The sequence below is a fragment of the Rhinolophus sinicus genome, linkage group LG02 (genome assembly GCF_036562045.2).
Source record: "Rhinolophus sinicus isolate RSC01 linkage group LG02, ASM3656204v1, whole genome shotgun sequence".
Classification (NCBI taxonomy): domain Eukaryota; kingdom Metazoa; phylum Chordata; class Mammalia; order Chiroptera; family Rhinolophidae; genus Rhinolophus; species Rhinolophus sinicus.
In genome coordinates, this window is record NC_133752.1 from 110,604,862 (window position 1) to 110,619,302 (window position 14,441).

Sequence of the window (14,441 nt, forward strand, 5' to 3'; positions counted from 1 at the left end):
ACAGACTTGCGGGTAGCCCTCTGCACCTGCCCTGTACTTGTAAGTAGCCTTATAAGTCTCCTTTCATTTCGCTCTAAGTTCCTCTCACATTTAAGACCACTTTAGGACAAAAGGGATGAAAAGGCAGAGGAAGCAAAATAGAAAGTGAGGGGAGAAAGAGGTCCAAGTCCAAGGAGATGAAAGGAGAGAAAGAAGGTGGAGCGGCAAGAAGGCCTGCTAAAGGCAAGGGGTAGCAGCTGGTGTGGGAGGAGGAGAGCATGGGAGGAGGGAGGACACGCAGAGCCAGGCCAGGCCCTCATCACAGATGCGGAACAGAGGTCTAGAGGGAGAACTGCCCTGCCCAAGGTCACTGAGCTGGCTAGAGGTGAAGGTAGAGCCGGAGTTTTCTGCCTACTCTAGGCGTGTGGGCTACTGTACCACTTGCAGCACGTTGCCTTTTTAGGGCGTTAAGTCACATTAACCAGGAGTAAAGGGGGGTCAGGGAAGATGATGACACAGTGGTGGAAAAAGCAGGGGACAGGGAGGGAAGCAGTGTGGATCTGAGCCCCTGATCTAACTTGGGATCTTCTCTGAAGTTCAATTTCCAAGATCTGTAAATTTCAGGGGCTGAGTTACTTGATTTCTGAGTATCAGCTCTGGACAGACTTTCCCTCATCAAATCTGGAATGGTGAGGCATCCTTACACGCCCATGAGGGTAACGAGGTGTTTGCCGGGACCGGCTCTGGTGGCCTCCTCTAGCACAGCGCAGGCTTTCCCCTGGGCCACAGTACGCTGTCCTGGAAGTAGTAATTGTGACTGTGGCCCACCTTACCGAACAGCAAATTTCAGGCAGGCTGGCACAACTACTTTTGAACTATCAAAGTGCGAAAACACACAGACAAGTTGTTTTTAACAGCTTTAATATGCCTCCAGTGGGTCTGATTAATCGGCAGCATTAGCTAATCAGTGTGGCCAATTTCACAGTTACTAATCCCCAGTAGGGGAGAACCCATTCTGGAAGGAAAACTGCATTGCAGGACGAGAGTGGTTCACCTGGGTACTTGGGCACTTGGGTGAGTTTTTCACTTGTGCAGCAGGAAGCTCTAAGTCAAGGATCCACTCTGTCATTAACAATAAGAAAAGAGCGTTAGGTGTCCTGTAGCATCAGATCTCTAGCTGAGTACCCAGAGAGAGCAGGATAGCCTGATCCGACCTGCAGAAGGGAGGCTGTGCAGGTGGGACAGGTGGGTTACTTTGGTCCGGTCCGATGCCAGCCAGCTCTGCTACCAGCTTATCATGTCCAGGGTGGGTTAATGAACCTCCCTGGAATTCAAGATCCATCATCCATTCTGACACTCTTCAGGGGATTTATGAGACATTTAGCTGTTTCTCTGCAGTGCAGTCTTTGGAATGTTTCAGCAGTGGCTTTAGAAAACTGCCTATTGGCTCGGAACCCAGGACCCACCAGTCTGTTCCCTGCTGACTTTTCTCAGCTGGTTCTCACTACTTCTGTGTTCATACTACTTCCTCCTTGGTAGTGGTTTGGTCCACACATAGGCCTATGTGCTGGCTTGGGCTGGCCTGCATTGGTGACCCAAACAAATGAGGTTTTTACCTCAAATGTCCTTCCATCTCCATCCCTACCTCTTTTACATAAAGCTCAAGGCTCATCTCAAATACTGCCTCCTCCATAAAACTTTTCTGGACTGCCATAGTCCCTGGGAAACTTGTCCCTTGAATCCATTTCATTATCTATACTATGCAAGTCAAATAATCATACACATGCCTCTCTGGCACTTTTTGGTCTCGGGTTGATATTTAACTCTTGAATATTCTTTATCTTTAAAGTATATCTGTTTTGTCTTTATAGTGATCTTGTCACATATTTCTGTTTTACATGTGTAATGTAATGTAATGTAATGTAACAGCTACCATTTAACTGAGCGCTTACCATAAGCAAGGCACTGTTTAAATGCTTTGCATGCCTCAATTCATTTAGTTCTTCAAACAACATATGAAATAAGTTCTATTATTACTCCCATTTTACAAATGAGGAAACCAAGGCACAGAAAGGCTTAGTAACTTTCCCAAGGTCACAGAGTAAGTCAGTGGCAGAAGCCAGGCAGTCTGATTCAAGAGCTCATGCTCAAAACCACTAATCCCCAGTGTCTAAAACCACTAAAATCACTGTGTCTTAAGTCTTTCCTCATGTTTTCTGTATGGTACCCACTCAGCAAATACTTGCTGGCAGACTGGTACTGATTTGTTTTCAGGAAACAGTTCTAACCTGAGCAAGGAAAATAGGAAGAAAGAGTTTGACTCCTCTCCACACATGGTCTTCACTGCTCCTTCTCACTTCTCAATTAGGAAGCAAACCCTTGTATAATAACAAGCTGTTTTCTATTCTGTGTGCTTCCAGAAATAACACTTTTAACTGAGAAAGAGACTAACCTTAAAAAATTTCCTATCACAGGAAAACACGCATCCCATGCAGTCTTAAAAGCATCAAGTACCTTGACAGATGGGGACAGTGACCTGTTTATTTCCGTCCCCAGTGCCTCACTTGGTGCTCGGCTCACAGGAAGTGCTCAGTAAATGTTCATGGTGAGTGGATGGTGGTTTCTGAGGCTGGTGCTGCTCTAGCATGCAGGTGACTGTTCAATCCCCTTCATCGTCAGATCAAGTCTGGGCTGCTGTGTGTTTTTGTCAGAGACCTAACAGATCTAAGACACTTTCTCACCTCCCTCTGTGTGCTCCCCTTATTCAGTCCACTCCTGAAAATTCTTTTCCAGGAGGGCATATAGGATTATACGGAAAGGAGGAAATGACCTGTTGGTTATTGTTCCACAAACAAATGTACTCCTTACATACGAGTACACACTGCAAATATTTAATCACAACCCTCCCGATTTATCGTTCACATTCATTGTACATGTTTACTGTTCCATATGACTTGTCCTTTGGTATAACGTGCACGCTTCACAGCACTTCTGCTTGGGAGGGTGGAACCTCACGAGCAGTGGGAACTGATTTCCTTTATTGTGGAAGAGTCTTGATGAAGCAAAATGGACAAATCTTGCAATTACACAGAATTTCACTAAGAGAGTTGACTGATTTCTACATCTACAATGAAATTAACCCCTAAACCGAACACCCTTACTGTGCACAACTCCAGGGCCACAACTGTGCTCCTTCCCTTCCATAATTTCCTGGACTGCCCCTCCTTGATTGTCCTTCAAGATCCATCCCAGTGGCCACCTCCTGCAAGAAGCCTTTCCTGATTCTCTATCCTCACCCCCAAAAAGTAGGTGTCCCAGAAGCAAACTTGAACTCATCACAGAACTCATCACTTTTTATTTGAACTTTTTTGAGTGGGAGAAGGGACTCTCCAATTTTGTTCTATACCATCAATTCTATGAACACTTCTACACTCAGGCTCTTTGAGAACACACTTAACACCTGATTCATTTCTGTATCTGCTGTCTAGCTAGCAAAATCTTACATAAATCAGGCACTCAGTAGGTTTTGTGAACAAATTAATAAATGACTCATGGATTTGTACCCTCACAGTTCTCTCTCCCCCTCCATAATCTGTGATCTTAAGATTCCAATGGTATTTAATACACATATGGACATTTAAAAAATAATGGCAACTTTTTGGGCTTAGTGTTACAAATCCCATAAATCACCCAATTAACCTATTTGATATAAAAAATAACCACTTAAATATCCACATACCTCCTAGGTGTATATCACACAATTGTCATGAAGACCAAATAAAATAGAAGAAGTAAAAACCCTTTGGAAAAGCTAAAGAAGTCACATACATATATATGGAAGGTCTTTTAGCATCAGCATTATTATAGTGAGCCAGTTAGTGTTTTGTAACCGCTGTGTGTAGCACTGCCACCCAGTCATGAGGGGACTGTGTGACGAACAAAGATTTATCTGGCATTATAGATGCTGAGGTGACAGCAGTGAACAAAACAAACAGAAATGTCTTCTTGGAGGTTATATTCTTGTGAGGCAAGGAGTATTAAGTAAACATTGTAAATACACAGTATGACAGATGGTGAAAAGTGACGTGGGAAAAATAAAGCAGAGGAGCACAGGAAGTGTGAGGAGGCTGAACGGGTAGTGAGGGAAGGCCTCTCTGCTAAGATATGTCAGAGAGGAGTTGAGCCGGCCAGCCGTGTGCGTAGCTGAGTAAGGGTATCCAGACAGAGGCAGCAGCAGCTGCAAAGGCCCTGCAATGGTAGTGAGCTCGGGACACGGGAGGCTCAGCAAGGTCACTGAGGCAGGCGAGGAGGGAGAGAAGGGAAAGGTAGAAGGAGACGAGGTCAGGGGGATGGGGGAGATCATGCGGGGTCTCGTGGGCCTCTGGGCCTCATTCAGTGTGTCGGGAGCCTTGCAGGTTCTAAGAAGAGCAGAGACATGTATTTTAAAGAGGACTGTTTTGGCTGCTGTGCCAAGACTAGGCTGTGACAAAAGGCAAGGGTGGACACAAAGAATCCTGTTAGGAGACTGCTGTAATAATCCAGGTGAGAGACAATAGTGGTTGGCATGGAAGTAAATGTGCAGGTGGTAAGAAACAGTGCGATTCTTGATGTATTTTAAAGGTACAGGTGATAGAATTTTCTGAAGGATTAGATACAAAGGGTGAAAGCGAGAAAGAAGCCTGAGTAGCTGGAAGCATGAGGTTGACATTTATCAAGATGGGAAAGACTTTGGGAAGATTGGGAGTTCTGTTATACATGTGGTTAAATTCAAGGTGCTTTTTAGATGTCTGAAGAAATGGAGGAGGCAGATAGGCATACAAATCTGGAGTTTGGTGAAAAGGTCTGAGCTGGTGACACATGTTGGTAGCTATTTGAAGATATATATATAATATTCAGTGCCATGAGACTAGACATGATAACTAGGGTCTGGGTGTAGGTAGAGAAGATTCTGAAGATTGAGCCCTGGAGCTGTCCAATGTTAGAAGATGAGGGGAAAATCAGCAAATAATTCTGAGAAGGAAAAACAAGTGAAGTAAGGTAGCACTAAGAAAAAACAGTGTCCCGGAAGTCAAGTGATCAAGCAAAATGGCACCAGAGAACTGGCCACCGGATTTTGTAACATGGAAATCATGGTGGTCTCAACAAACAACACTTTGGTGCAGTAGTAGAGGAGATAGCCTGACTGGGGTGGATTCGAGAGAGAACGGGAAGACAAGAATTGCAGACAATGGGTAAAGGCAAGTCTTTTCAGGGGTTTTGCTGAATCATAAAAGGAGACACCCTAAAGTGATGCAAAGTGGGAGAAGGAGGCATTTGTCTAGGTTTGTAGCCTACATTTGCTGACATTTTCCTAGATAATATCAACCAAACTGGTATAGTGCACTTACTCACCTTGGTCTACAAACTTTACGATTTCAAAAAGTCACACAGATACTATTCCATTGAGAAAGGGTGAAAGGCTGGATTAGCCCTTTCTTTATGCTCCAAAAAGAGCTGTTCTCTATTGGTGACTCACAGAAAACAAGACATAGTCATTAGCCCTATGCATAAGTATGGAGGTACCCGCAAGGCTGGCCTACAACTGCAAAGCCATCGCAGTGTCAACATCTTTAATGACAAAAATATCTTCCTGAACTGCATGGCAGGTAATATCGGGACCTTACGTATTTGTGGTGCTATCTCATATCTTTATCTTCTTGATGAGAGAATTCCAAGAACTGTGATCTCTTCCTGATCACCACAATACAGTACTACCATTATTTAGATGCATATGGAGACAAGACACCTTCTTTAGGAAGTTTCTTTTACAGTGAAACCCCAGCCACTCTATCTGATCTAATTCTCCCTTTTAATGCACTGAAGCATGAGTGGCTCTCAACTGTATGTATCTCTAATTAAGAATCTCTGTACTGGTGTAATTACTGTAACTATTACTGTTAATAACAATCTCCTCACTCTCTTTATGATAGATTGTACTATTTGTTCACAGTTATTCACGCATGCTTCTCTGTAGGTACAGTATACTTCTTTGTCCCATTATCTTTGGGACAAACATAGCCATGTGACTTGCTTTGGCTACCAGAATGTGAATAGCTGTGCTATAAGACATATTGGTGCAAAACCTTAAAATATGCTTGTGTGGTTTAGTTCTATGCCCCCTTTGCAAGCATCTGCCCTCTGCCATGAGAACAACATGTCCCATGTGCTGGATGCTTCTTCATCTTGGGCTCTGGAATGAGATGGATGACTGGTCAAGCCTAGGGCCCACTGAGCCCAGAATAGCTGCAGCTGGCCAACAGCTTCATGTACCATGAGCCAGGTGTAAGTGTTTCTGGTTTGAAGTCACTGGAAGTTTGGGGTTGTTAGTTCCTATATATACTGATACACTCTTTGTTAGATTGTCATATTCCTCAAGTGAAAGGACCACATTCATTCCTTATGCTATGTCCTCCTACCCAGCACAAAGCTCTGAGATTGTGGGCCCCTGATAAGCACGTACATAGCAGGGTAAGATTCATTATGTCACTTGTATCTTGGTTGGCTGAAGTTTGGAATCAATTCCTAGTTCCTGTCACTGACACACTGGCTGCATCAGCGTGAGAAGCTCTCTAGAGTCATGTTCAAAGCCATTCTCACCCTGCCTTCGCATCTCTTGATTTTGGTCTGTTGAGTTATGGCTGACTGACCAACAAAATCCAAATAATTTAGGCTTCACAAAAGGGGAATTGGGTCTTGGCCAGCACATACACTGTTTCTGTTCCTAGATGTCCCCAAATGGTTAAGGCCAAGTAGAGAGAATCTGCTCCAAATGTGCTGCGTGGCTCAGCTCCGTGCTCACCTTTGAGTTTAAGGCAGGCTGCAAGCTTTGCCCAGGGCCTCGCTACAAAGAGAACAGTGTAACTTTTGTTGTTTCCCCTACAATATTCCTCATAGTTCTGGGCTTCAAGGGACTTGGAATGTAATTGAAGAGACAGGATATACACGTAAACTTGATTGTCTAAGACAATCAAGAGGTAATTCTTTATAGGAGGTCATGTGGTACAGTAGGAAAGAGTTGGTTTGAAAGCCAGGAGACCTGGTTCTAGTCCTGCTTTGCTGCTGGTTAATTAAGTTACTTTGGGAAGATCTGTTCACTATTAGGTACACGGACAAAAAGGATTGAACAAGTTAATATAAAGTCCCTCACGTTTCTACGATTGTGTGACTCTAAGAGAGATGACCAAGCAGTGCAATGTCACCAAGTGCTCCATCTCTGGGGCAGGTGCTAAAGGCTGGGTGTTCAAAGGGCCTCTTTGTTTTCCGGTTCCCTGTCCCCATCTCCAAACTAGTTTGCTTCCAGCCTGGTCATGAGATCTCCTCTGCCTTAAGTCTTGGGCTGGGTCTGACGGAGCTGATTTGAGAGTGTAAAGTCTCAGCAAACAAGTCCAAAATTATGCTCAGATACCACAAATTGAACAAGGAGGATATGCTCTCCCAAAGCTGACTCAGGCCCCAGGAACACCTTGAGCTGGGGTTCGCCGGAGGCTGCTGTGTGCAGTGCCTGGGGCTCCTCGATAATGGGACATGCTTCTGGAAGCACGGGAAGGAGAGCTGTCCCTGTGACTGATATCCCGATAGGTCATGTCTCTCCAACACCATTCTACCTAACTGGGATTGCTGAACACCCTCCACCCCTTGGGGAAAGCCAGTTCTCATCTGACAGGTGGAGTCCATAAATAGGGCTTCTGAGACTGGGGATGCCCCATTTGACATGCGAGGTGGAAGGGGCTGGAGGAAATGGTGAAACAGAACTTTCAGAACATCCACTGATGTTTTTATGATTGTTCTTTGGAAAAATACAGGAAGTAGAGATAATCCTATTGGCTAAAATAGCCTACGAGCCTTGGGGATTAGCTGTCTCTGCTCACCTTGCTCTTTTGCTGCAAACACATTTAAATTCCCAGCCCAGGGCCCTGCAGGGCCGCAGGCTTGTTTTCTCTGTGTGGGCTGTCTTCATTTGGCTGTGTGACTGCTGTGATTTTTTCCCCCAGGTGTTTACAGAAGCTGGGACCACGGTGTGTTATAATGGACTCACATCAGAGTTGGGTTTTTTTTTTTTAAAACAAAAGAACTCATTTTAAAAAAACAAACAAAAAAACCCCTCTCCATTTATATAAAATCAGATTCCTCTGCAAAGTGCTCCTAGCAATTCAGCGGAGGAAAGCGGAAGGTGGTGACAGCATAACGTTGTAAACAAAAATAACGGCGTTACTTACTCGGGACTCCGGACACCAGCCGCAGGGGGCGCAGCACGCGAAATGCCCTCAGCGCCTTCACGTCAAATCCAGCCCCCTTCCCTCCTAGGGCGTTGGCCCCGTCAGCTTTGGTTGCTTGTTCTAAAATTGCACTAAAAAGCCTAGAAGAGAGGAAAGAGAGAAGGAGCTGTCAGGACAGTGTTTCTTTGCTGAGCTGGGCTCGGATTTCTCTGAAAGAAGCCTGGAAAGCAGAGTTTGCAGCTGTCTCCAGCCCAGGCGCAAGTGCGGAGGTGTGTGCCCAGGAGGGTCCGTGACCATGGGAAATTGACAATCTGTCAGTGTGGGTATCACCCCTGCCAAGGGCATAACCACCATCCAGAAGGTCTGAGAGAGGCGACCTGCACGCCCTTTGCCATCATAAAGCTGTGAGAACACATCTGGTTTTGTGTGAGCTGGGCCCCTGGACAGAGTGTAAAGCAAGGGAAGTTTGCTGCCAGGGCCCGACCCTTTACAGCGCCCTCTGCCCCCTCCGTGGTATCCTAGCTCCTGCCCTCACATGGCCTGGAGTCACGTTCTGTCTCCTCCCTCTCCGCCTCCTTCCTCCTAACACCCCCTCTCTTTGACTTGTACCTGGGCACAAATAAATGGTCTCAAAGAAATCTTTGTGCTGGTGCATAAGAGACGCTCAACAGAAATATGTTGAACAAACGAATGAATGGTCGAATGGTTAAATGCGTAAGCTTCCAGCGGGAGCAAAACCATACGTTAAAGCACGTAACTGAGACATGGGAACTTCAGCTCTGCTACTCTGTGTTTATGTTTGTATACTCATTAATCCAGCAAACATGCACACCTACTGTGTGCCAGGTACTGTTCTAGACACCAAGGCTACAGCAAAACAGACAAAGTACTTACCCTCTTGGAGTTGACATTCTAGTGGGGGAGTCAGACAATAAACTAAATAATCAGTAAATGTAAATCACATTTAGAGAGTGGTAAGTGATAAGAAGACAAATGCCGCAAGGGAGAGGAGTCTGGAGTGGCCAGGAGGTAGGCCTTCCTGTTTGATATCAAAAGGCTGGGAAAGAAAATTGTCCTTAGCTGACATTTGAGCAGAGCCCTAACGAAAGTGCAGGAGTGGACACAGCTCTCTGGGAAGACTTTTCCAGGCCGAGGAGATGGTTGGTGCACAGGGCCCGAGGGAGGGACAAGTGGCGGGGTGGCTGGAGCAAAGCAGGTCAATGGAGAAGAGTGGGAGACGAAGTGGGAGCTAAAGCAGGGCCCCCCATCCGGTGCTTGCTTTCCTCTCTGAGTTGGAAGCCACTGGGGGGTTTCGAGCAGGAGAGTGACATGATTCTTTTAAAAGACTTGCTCTGATGTTGTGGCGAGGCCAGGGCAGGCTGCTGTACTAAGCCAGGTGCGGAGGCTTAGACTAGATGGTGGTGTTGGAGGGGCTGAGGCATAGTTGGATTTTGGATTTATTTTAAGATGGAGGTGATGGGATTGGCTGATGGACTGGATGTGAGGTGTGAGGAAGACAGAAGAATAAAAGACCATCCCAATAGCTTTGGCTTGAGCAACTGGAAGGGTGAGGTATGGTGGAATGGACATCAAGGGTTGTATTTTGCACTTTTTGAAGTTTGAGTTGTCGATTTGACCTCTGAGTAGATATCTTGAGTCGGCTCTATTGGGTCTGGATTTCTGGGGATGGAGTCCAGGCTGGAGACAAAGTTTGGCTGTTGTATAAATTGTATTAAAGTCAGATCCGACTTTAATTGTCTAGGAGGCTAGTATAGACAGTGAAGATGTGATAGGACTGAGCCCTAGGCTCCAAACTTGAGGGGCCGTGGAGAGAAGAAATCAAGGAGAGACTGAGACAAGTGGCTGGAATGCTGGGCTGTGAAGGAAATGGTCATGAGAAGACAGTGGTTAACTGTGTCAAGCGCTGCAAATACAAGGATGGACCATTGGCCACCGGATTTCACAACATGAAGACCATTGAGACATTGAAAACAAGTTTTGGTGGGACCAAAGCCTAATAGATATAAGTTCAGGAGCGGATAGGAGGAGAAAGTGAGGATGGAGAATAGACAGCTCTGTCCAAGAGAAATATAATGGAAGCCACCAATGTGAGCAACATCTGTAATTTCAATTTCCTAGTAGCCACATTGAAAAAGTAAAAAAGAATGAGGTGAAATTAACTATGATAACACATTTTATTTAACCCAACATAACCAAAATATTATCATTTCAATTATAATAAATATAAAGAATTATTGAGATATTTGTCACTTCACCTTGTTCTAAATCTTTGAAATCTATTGTGTATTTTACACATACAACATATCTCAGTCAGATTAGTCACATTTGAGGTACTGAATGGCCACATGTGGCTGGTGGCTACTGTACAGACAACTCTGCTGAGGAATTTTGCTATAAAAGTAGAAGAAAAATGGTGGTTACTGAAAGGGGGTATAGAATCAAGAGAGTTTTCTTTGTTTGTTTTTAAATGGAGACACGACAGCACCTTTACATGTGATGGGAATCATCTAACAGAGACAGGCAATTTGACAATCAGATGTCTTAGATAGAGGCAGGGAGGTTTACCACGTTCAGGTAGGGAGGCACATTACAGGGGCGCAGATGTGCGAACGCATGAAAGTTTTCTTCTGATTGCATCTGTTTCCCAGGGAAAATAGGTAGCAAGGTCCTCAGATGAACATGTGAAAGGGGAGGAGGTACTGGAAGTTTGAAGAGAAAGGCAAAGGTATGATGTATGATGGAATCATCAAAGAAAGTGGAAGGGTGAATGAGTAGGGACATGTAGTATGACTGCCAGCTGTCCCCGTGGGCTACTTGAGGCTGGTGGTCACACGTGTAAGAGACTCATCAGCTCAGCTCTGTGTATTTCTCTACTTCATTAAATGGCTCGTCTTCAGGTACCAAACAGTTCTCCGTCTAGTCGGATTTGATTGGGGTTGGTGAGCAAGATAAATGAATAGAGGAATCGGAAGCTGAGTATAAATGTAAGTGAAGGATTGTAATGATGGGGCACGGCATCTCAGCTTGGAAGGAGGGTGCCCACGCTGAGGGGAGGAACGGAGAGAATGTGGCAGGAGGAATGGATGGTTAGAGTTAAGTGCTCGGGGAGCTGGAAAGATGGGTGGTATTGTTTAGAGAGTAGGACGTTTGCCTTGAGATCCTAGTGGCAGTACCCTGGCTGTAACCATGGTAACGGGCAGCTGAGGTAGAACGGAGTCAGGGTCCGTAGGGAAGAAGCTACCAAGGAACCAAGAAGCTGCTGGGCGTGGTGGCAAGAGTAGTGAGTGATGGCGAGAGTGAAAGTGAGCCAAGAGCTCTTGTCTTCAAGGAATGAGGAATGAGGGCTGCAGAGGGCTGCAACAGGAAGTGGGGCTAGAAGGATCTGATGATACACACATCAAAATTGGAGGGTTTTTTTGGGGGCAAGAGTGGTCTGAAAGCAGAAATAAGGGGAAAACAGGGCCCCACTCTTGACCTCTGGGCCGTGGAATGAGGCATCTAGTCGAGAAGGTGGCCACCTCTAGAGACTGCAAGGGAATCAGGACACTCAGGGGAGAGTCAGGAAGTGGACAGGTGATCAGAATGAAGCTGAGGCCTCAGGGCAGCATGTGGGCCACGTGCTCTGTAAATAGAGTTTGACTGGAATTCAGCTACATCCGTCGTTTACATATTGCTGTTCTCTCCACAGAGTTGAACATTTGGGACAGAGAATGCATGGCTTGCAAAGCCGGAAAGTTGTACCTGGCCCTTTACAGAACATGTCTGCAGCCCCTGAATGGGAGATGGACTGTGGGGAACACAAGGCATGGGAAGGATTTAGGGGTGGGATGGAGAGAGAGAAGGGGTTGGACCAGAAGATGCACAGATTACGTGGGAGGGGAGTCCAGAGTCTGGGCTTTGTGTGGCAAGCAAGAAGAGAGGAAATGGAATGCAGGGGCAATTTCTGCCCTTTGTTCTCAAGATGACTCTGCTGATTCACTGTCAGCACTGTGTGTGCTGGGTCATAGCTTGAGGTCAAGAAGGGAGCTCGGGTATCAGAATTGGGCCCCTATATCAGACCTGAACTTGGGGCCAGGGCAACTTCATTTTGAGGACTAGGCTTGAGCCTTAAGTGACACATTTAAGCATTGGATCCGGAACTGGGAGACGGCAGCTGGGGGCTTACCTCAGATTCAGGCAGGGCCCAGCAATGAGAGGGTTAGTCTACATTAAGGATTTTCAAACTGCGTCCCATGGAACCCCTTGAGGACTTCTTGGGCAGTGAGGCCAGAGATGAATGACTGGGGTTCTGGCTCCTTTCCCCATATTTAACAGAGTGGCTTCCTTTATCTGTTTAACTCATTGGGCCTCTGAGTAAGGCTTTGTTTGAACAGTGGGTTCTACATCTAAAAGCATTTTGATGACCTTGGCCATACTATATCTAAAGTCTCTCTCTGCTCCACGATTCTTTCACCTCAGCTTGGCAATTTGATGGGTTCGCATGTTAGCTGGTGATGCCTTGAATCCCAAGCAGAGGTTGCCAGAATGTGGGAGCAGGCTCTTTTCTCCACAGAGAAATGTTCTTTCCACTGAAATGGAGATCAGTTTGCAAGTTTGTCAAACAACATTCCAAATCCAAACCAGATTTGGTTGCTAAGTATTTCCTGGAAGAAAGCAATATATTTATCAGAGTACAAGATGTTCACAAAATATTATTCAGTGAAGGGAGCAGAGATTAGACAACTTTCTTCTCTTTTAACCACTGCTCCAAGTTGATGCAAGCTGTTTAAGAAATGTCTGCTTTTAAGATGTGGTGTATACACACAATGCCATAAGAAAAGATAAAATGGTGCCATTTATGACAACATGGATGGATCTTGAGATTATAATGCTAAGCAAAATAAGTCAGACAGAAAAAGTCGAGAACCATGTGACTTCACTGATATGTGAAATATAAAACTGAAAGCAACAAAGGAACAACACAAACAAATAAAGAAACAAAAACTCACAGATACAGACAATAGTTTAGTGGTTACCAGAGGGTAAGGAGGGGAGGGGGTATGAGGGTGAAAGGGATCAAATATATGGTGATGGAAGGAGAACTGACTCTGGATGGTGAGCACACAATGTGATATATAGATGATGTGTTATAGAATTGCACACTTGAAACCTATGTAATTTTACTAACTATTGTCACCCCAATAAATTTTAATTAAAAAAAAAGTGTCCGCTTTTAATTTGGAAGGGGTAGACAATTCAGGATCGGACATAGGTCTGTAGGGACTGCTCTGTTTCTCTCAGATTAGACACAGCAAGGCGACACCACTGCCTTATGCCTGCCTGTCCCTAGGGGCTGGGTTCGGGTGTGGATGCTTGGGGGTACTTCTCCAGGAGGTGTGTCTGGCAGTTCCTTAGCTGGGCATTAGAGCTGTTAAAAGAAGAGGACAGTGAGGCTCTAGAGGGCCCAGTGAGTCAGAAAGGCAGGGCCGACATGTTGGAAGGGAAAGAGGGACAAAAGCCTTAGCGGCTGCAGCACAATGCCTCCATCTCCAGCAGGTGGAGCTACTGAGGACTCTTCAGTTCTTGGGGTGGGTGCGGGAAGGTGGCTCACAGGGGCCTCTAAAGTCCCCTTCACATTCGTTCAGCAGTCCCATCTCCCCATGATACCAAGGAGACAACTCCACTTTAGGAAGGAAATATGAAAGATCTACGGGGGAAAGGAAATGCCTCTTGTCACAGGCCAGCAGAATGGCAATGCTGAGGTGAGACAGTGACTCAGCATGGCACTGAGGTAGCAGACAGGCACGCCCACCTTCCCTGGGCAAGGCAGACTCCCCTGATGTGCAGGAGGCCAGGACAGCTACTTCCCCCTAAGTAGCTGCAGGGGGTGCCAAGGCGAGCAGATATTTCCCAGGAGACACAAGGGAAACAAAGGGATATTCATTTAGTTTTGTAAAAGCAGCAGGAAAAGGAGGCATGGCTGAAGAGAGCTATGTCTTCTCTGGGGGTGTACGTGTCATTTTTGAGTTAAAAGGAGGGGCCGAGATTTAGACTGGATGGAAAGCCCCAAGGACCAATACCCATGGGGAAGAGAAACTAGGTGCCAAATATGGCCACGTGTGCAATTAATGGAGAAAGAGACTCAGAGGGTCATGGTGAACCACAAGGTGAGCAAGTGCTAGCATCATAACCTCTGTGGCTTTAATA

General features: G+C 45.7%; 1 protein-coding gene across 39 annotated transcripts in view; it reads right to left on the reverse strand.

The window, feature by feature from the left end:
* Positions 1-14,441, reverse strand: part of CACNA1C (calcium voltage-gated channel subunit alpha1 C) — a 727,463-nt gene that overhangs the window by 235,796 nt on the left and 477,226 nt on the right. For all 39 annotated transcript variants that reach the window (XM_074325148.1, XM_074325146.1, XM_019757254.2 and 36 more), the window contains one exon: positions 8,235-8,374. In XM_074325148.1, the coding sequence (XP_074181249.1) occupies positions 8,235-8,374 (140 nt within the window). The remainder of the gene's footprint in view (positions 1-8,234; positions 8,375-14,441) is intronic.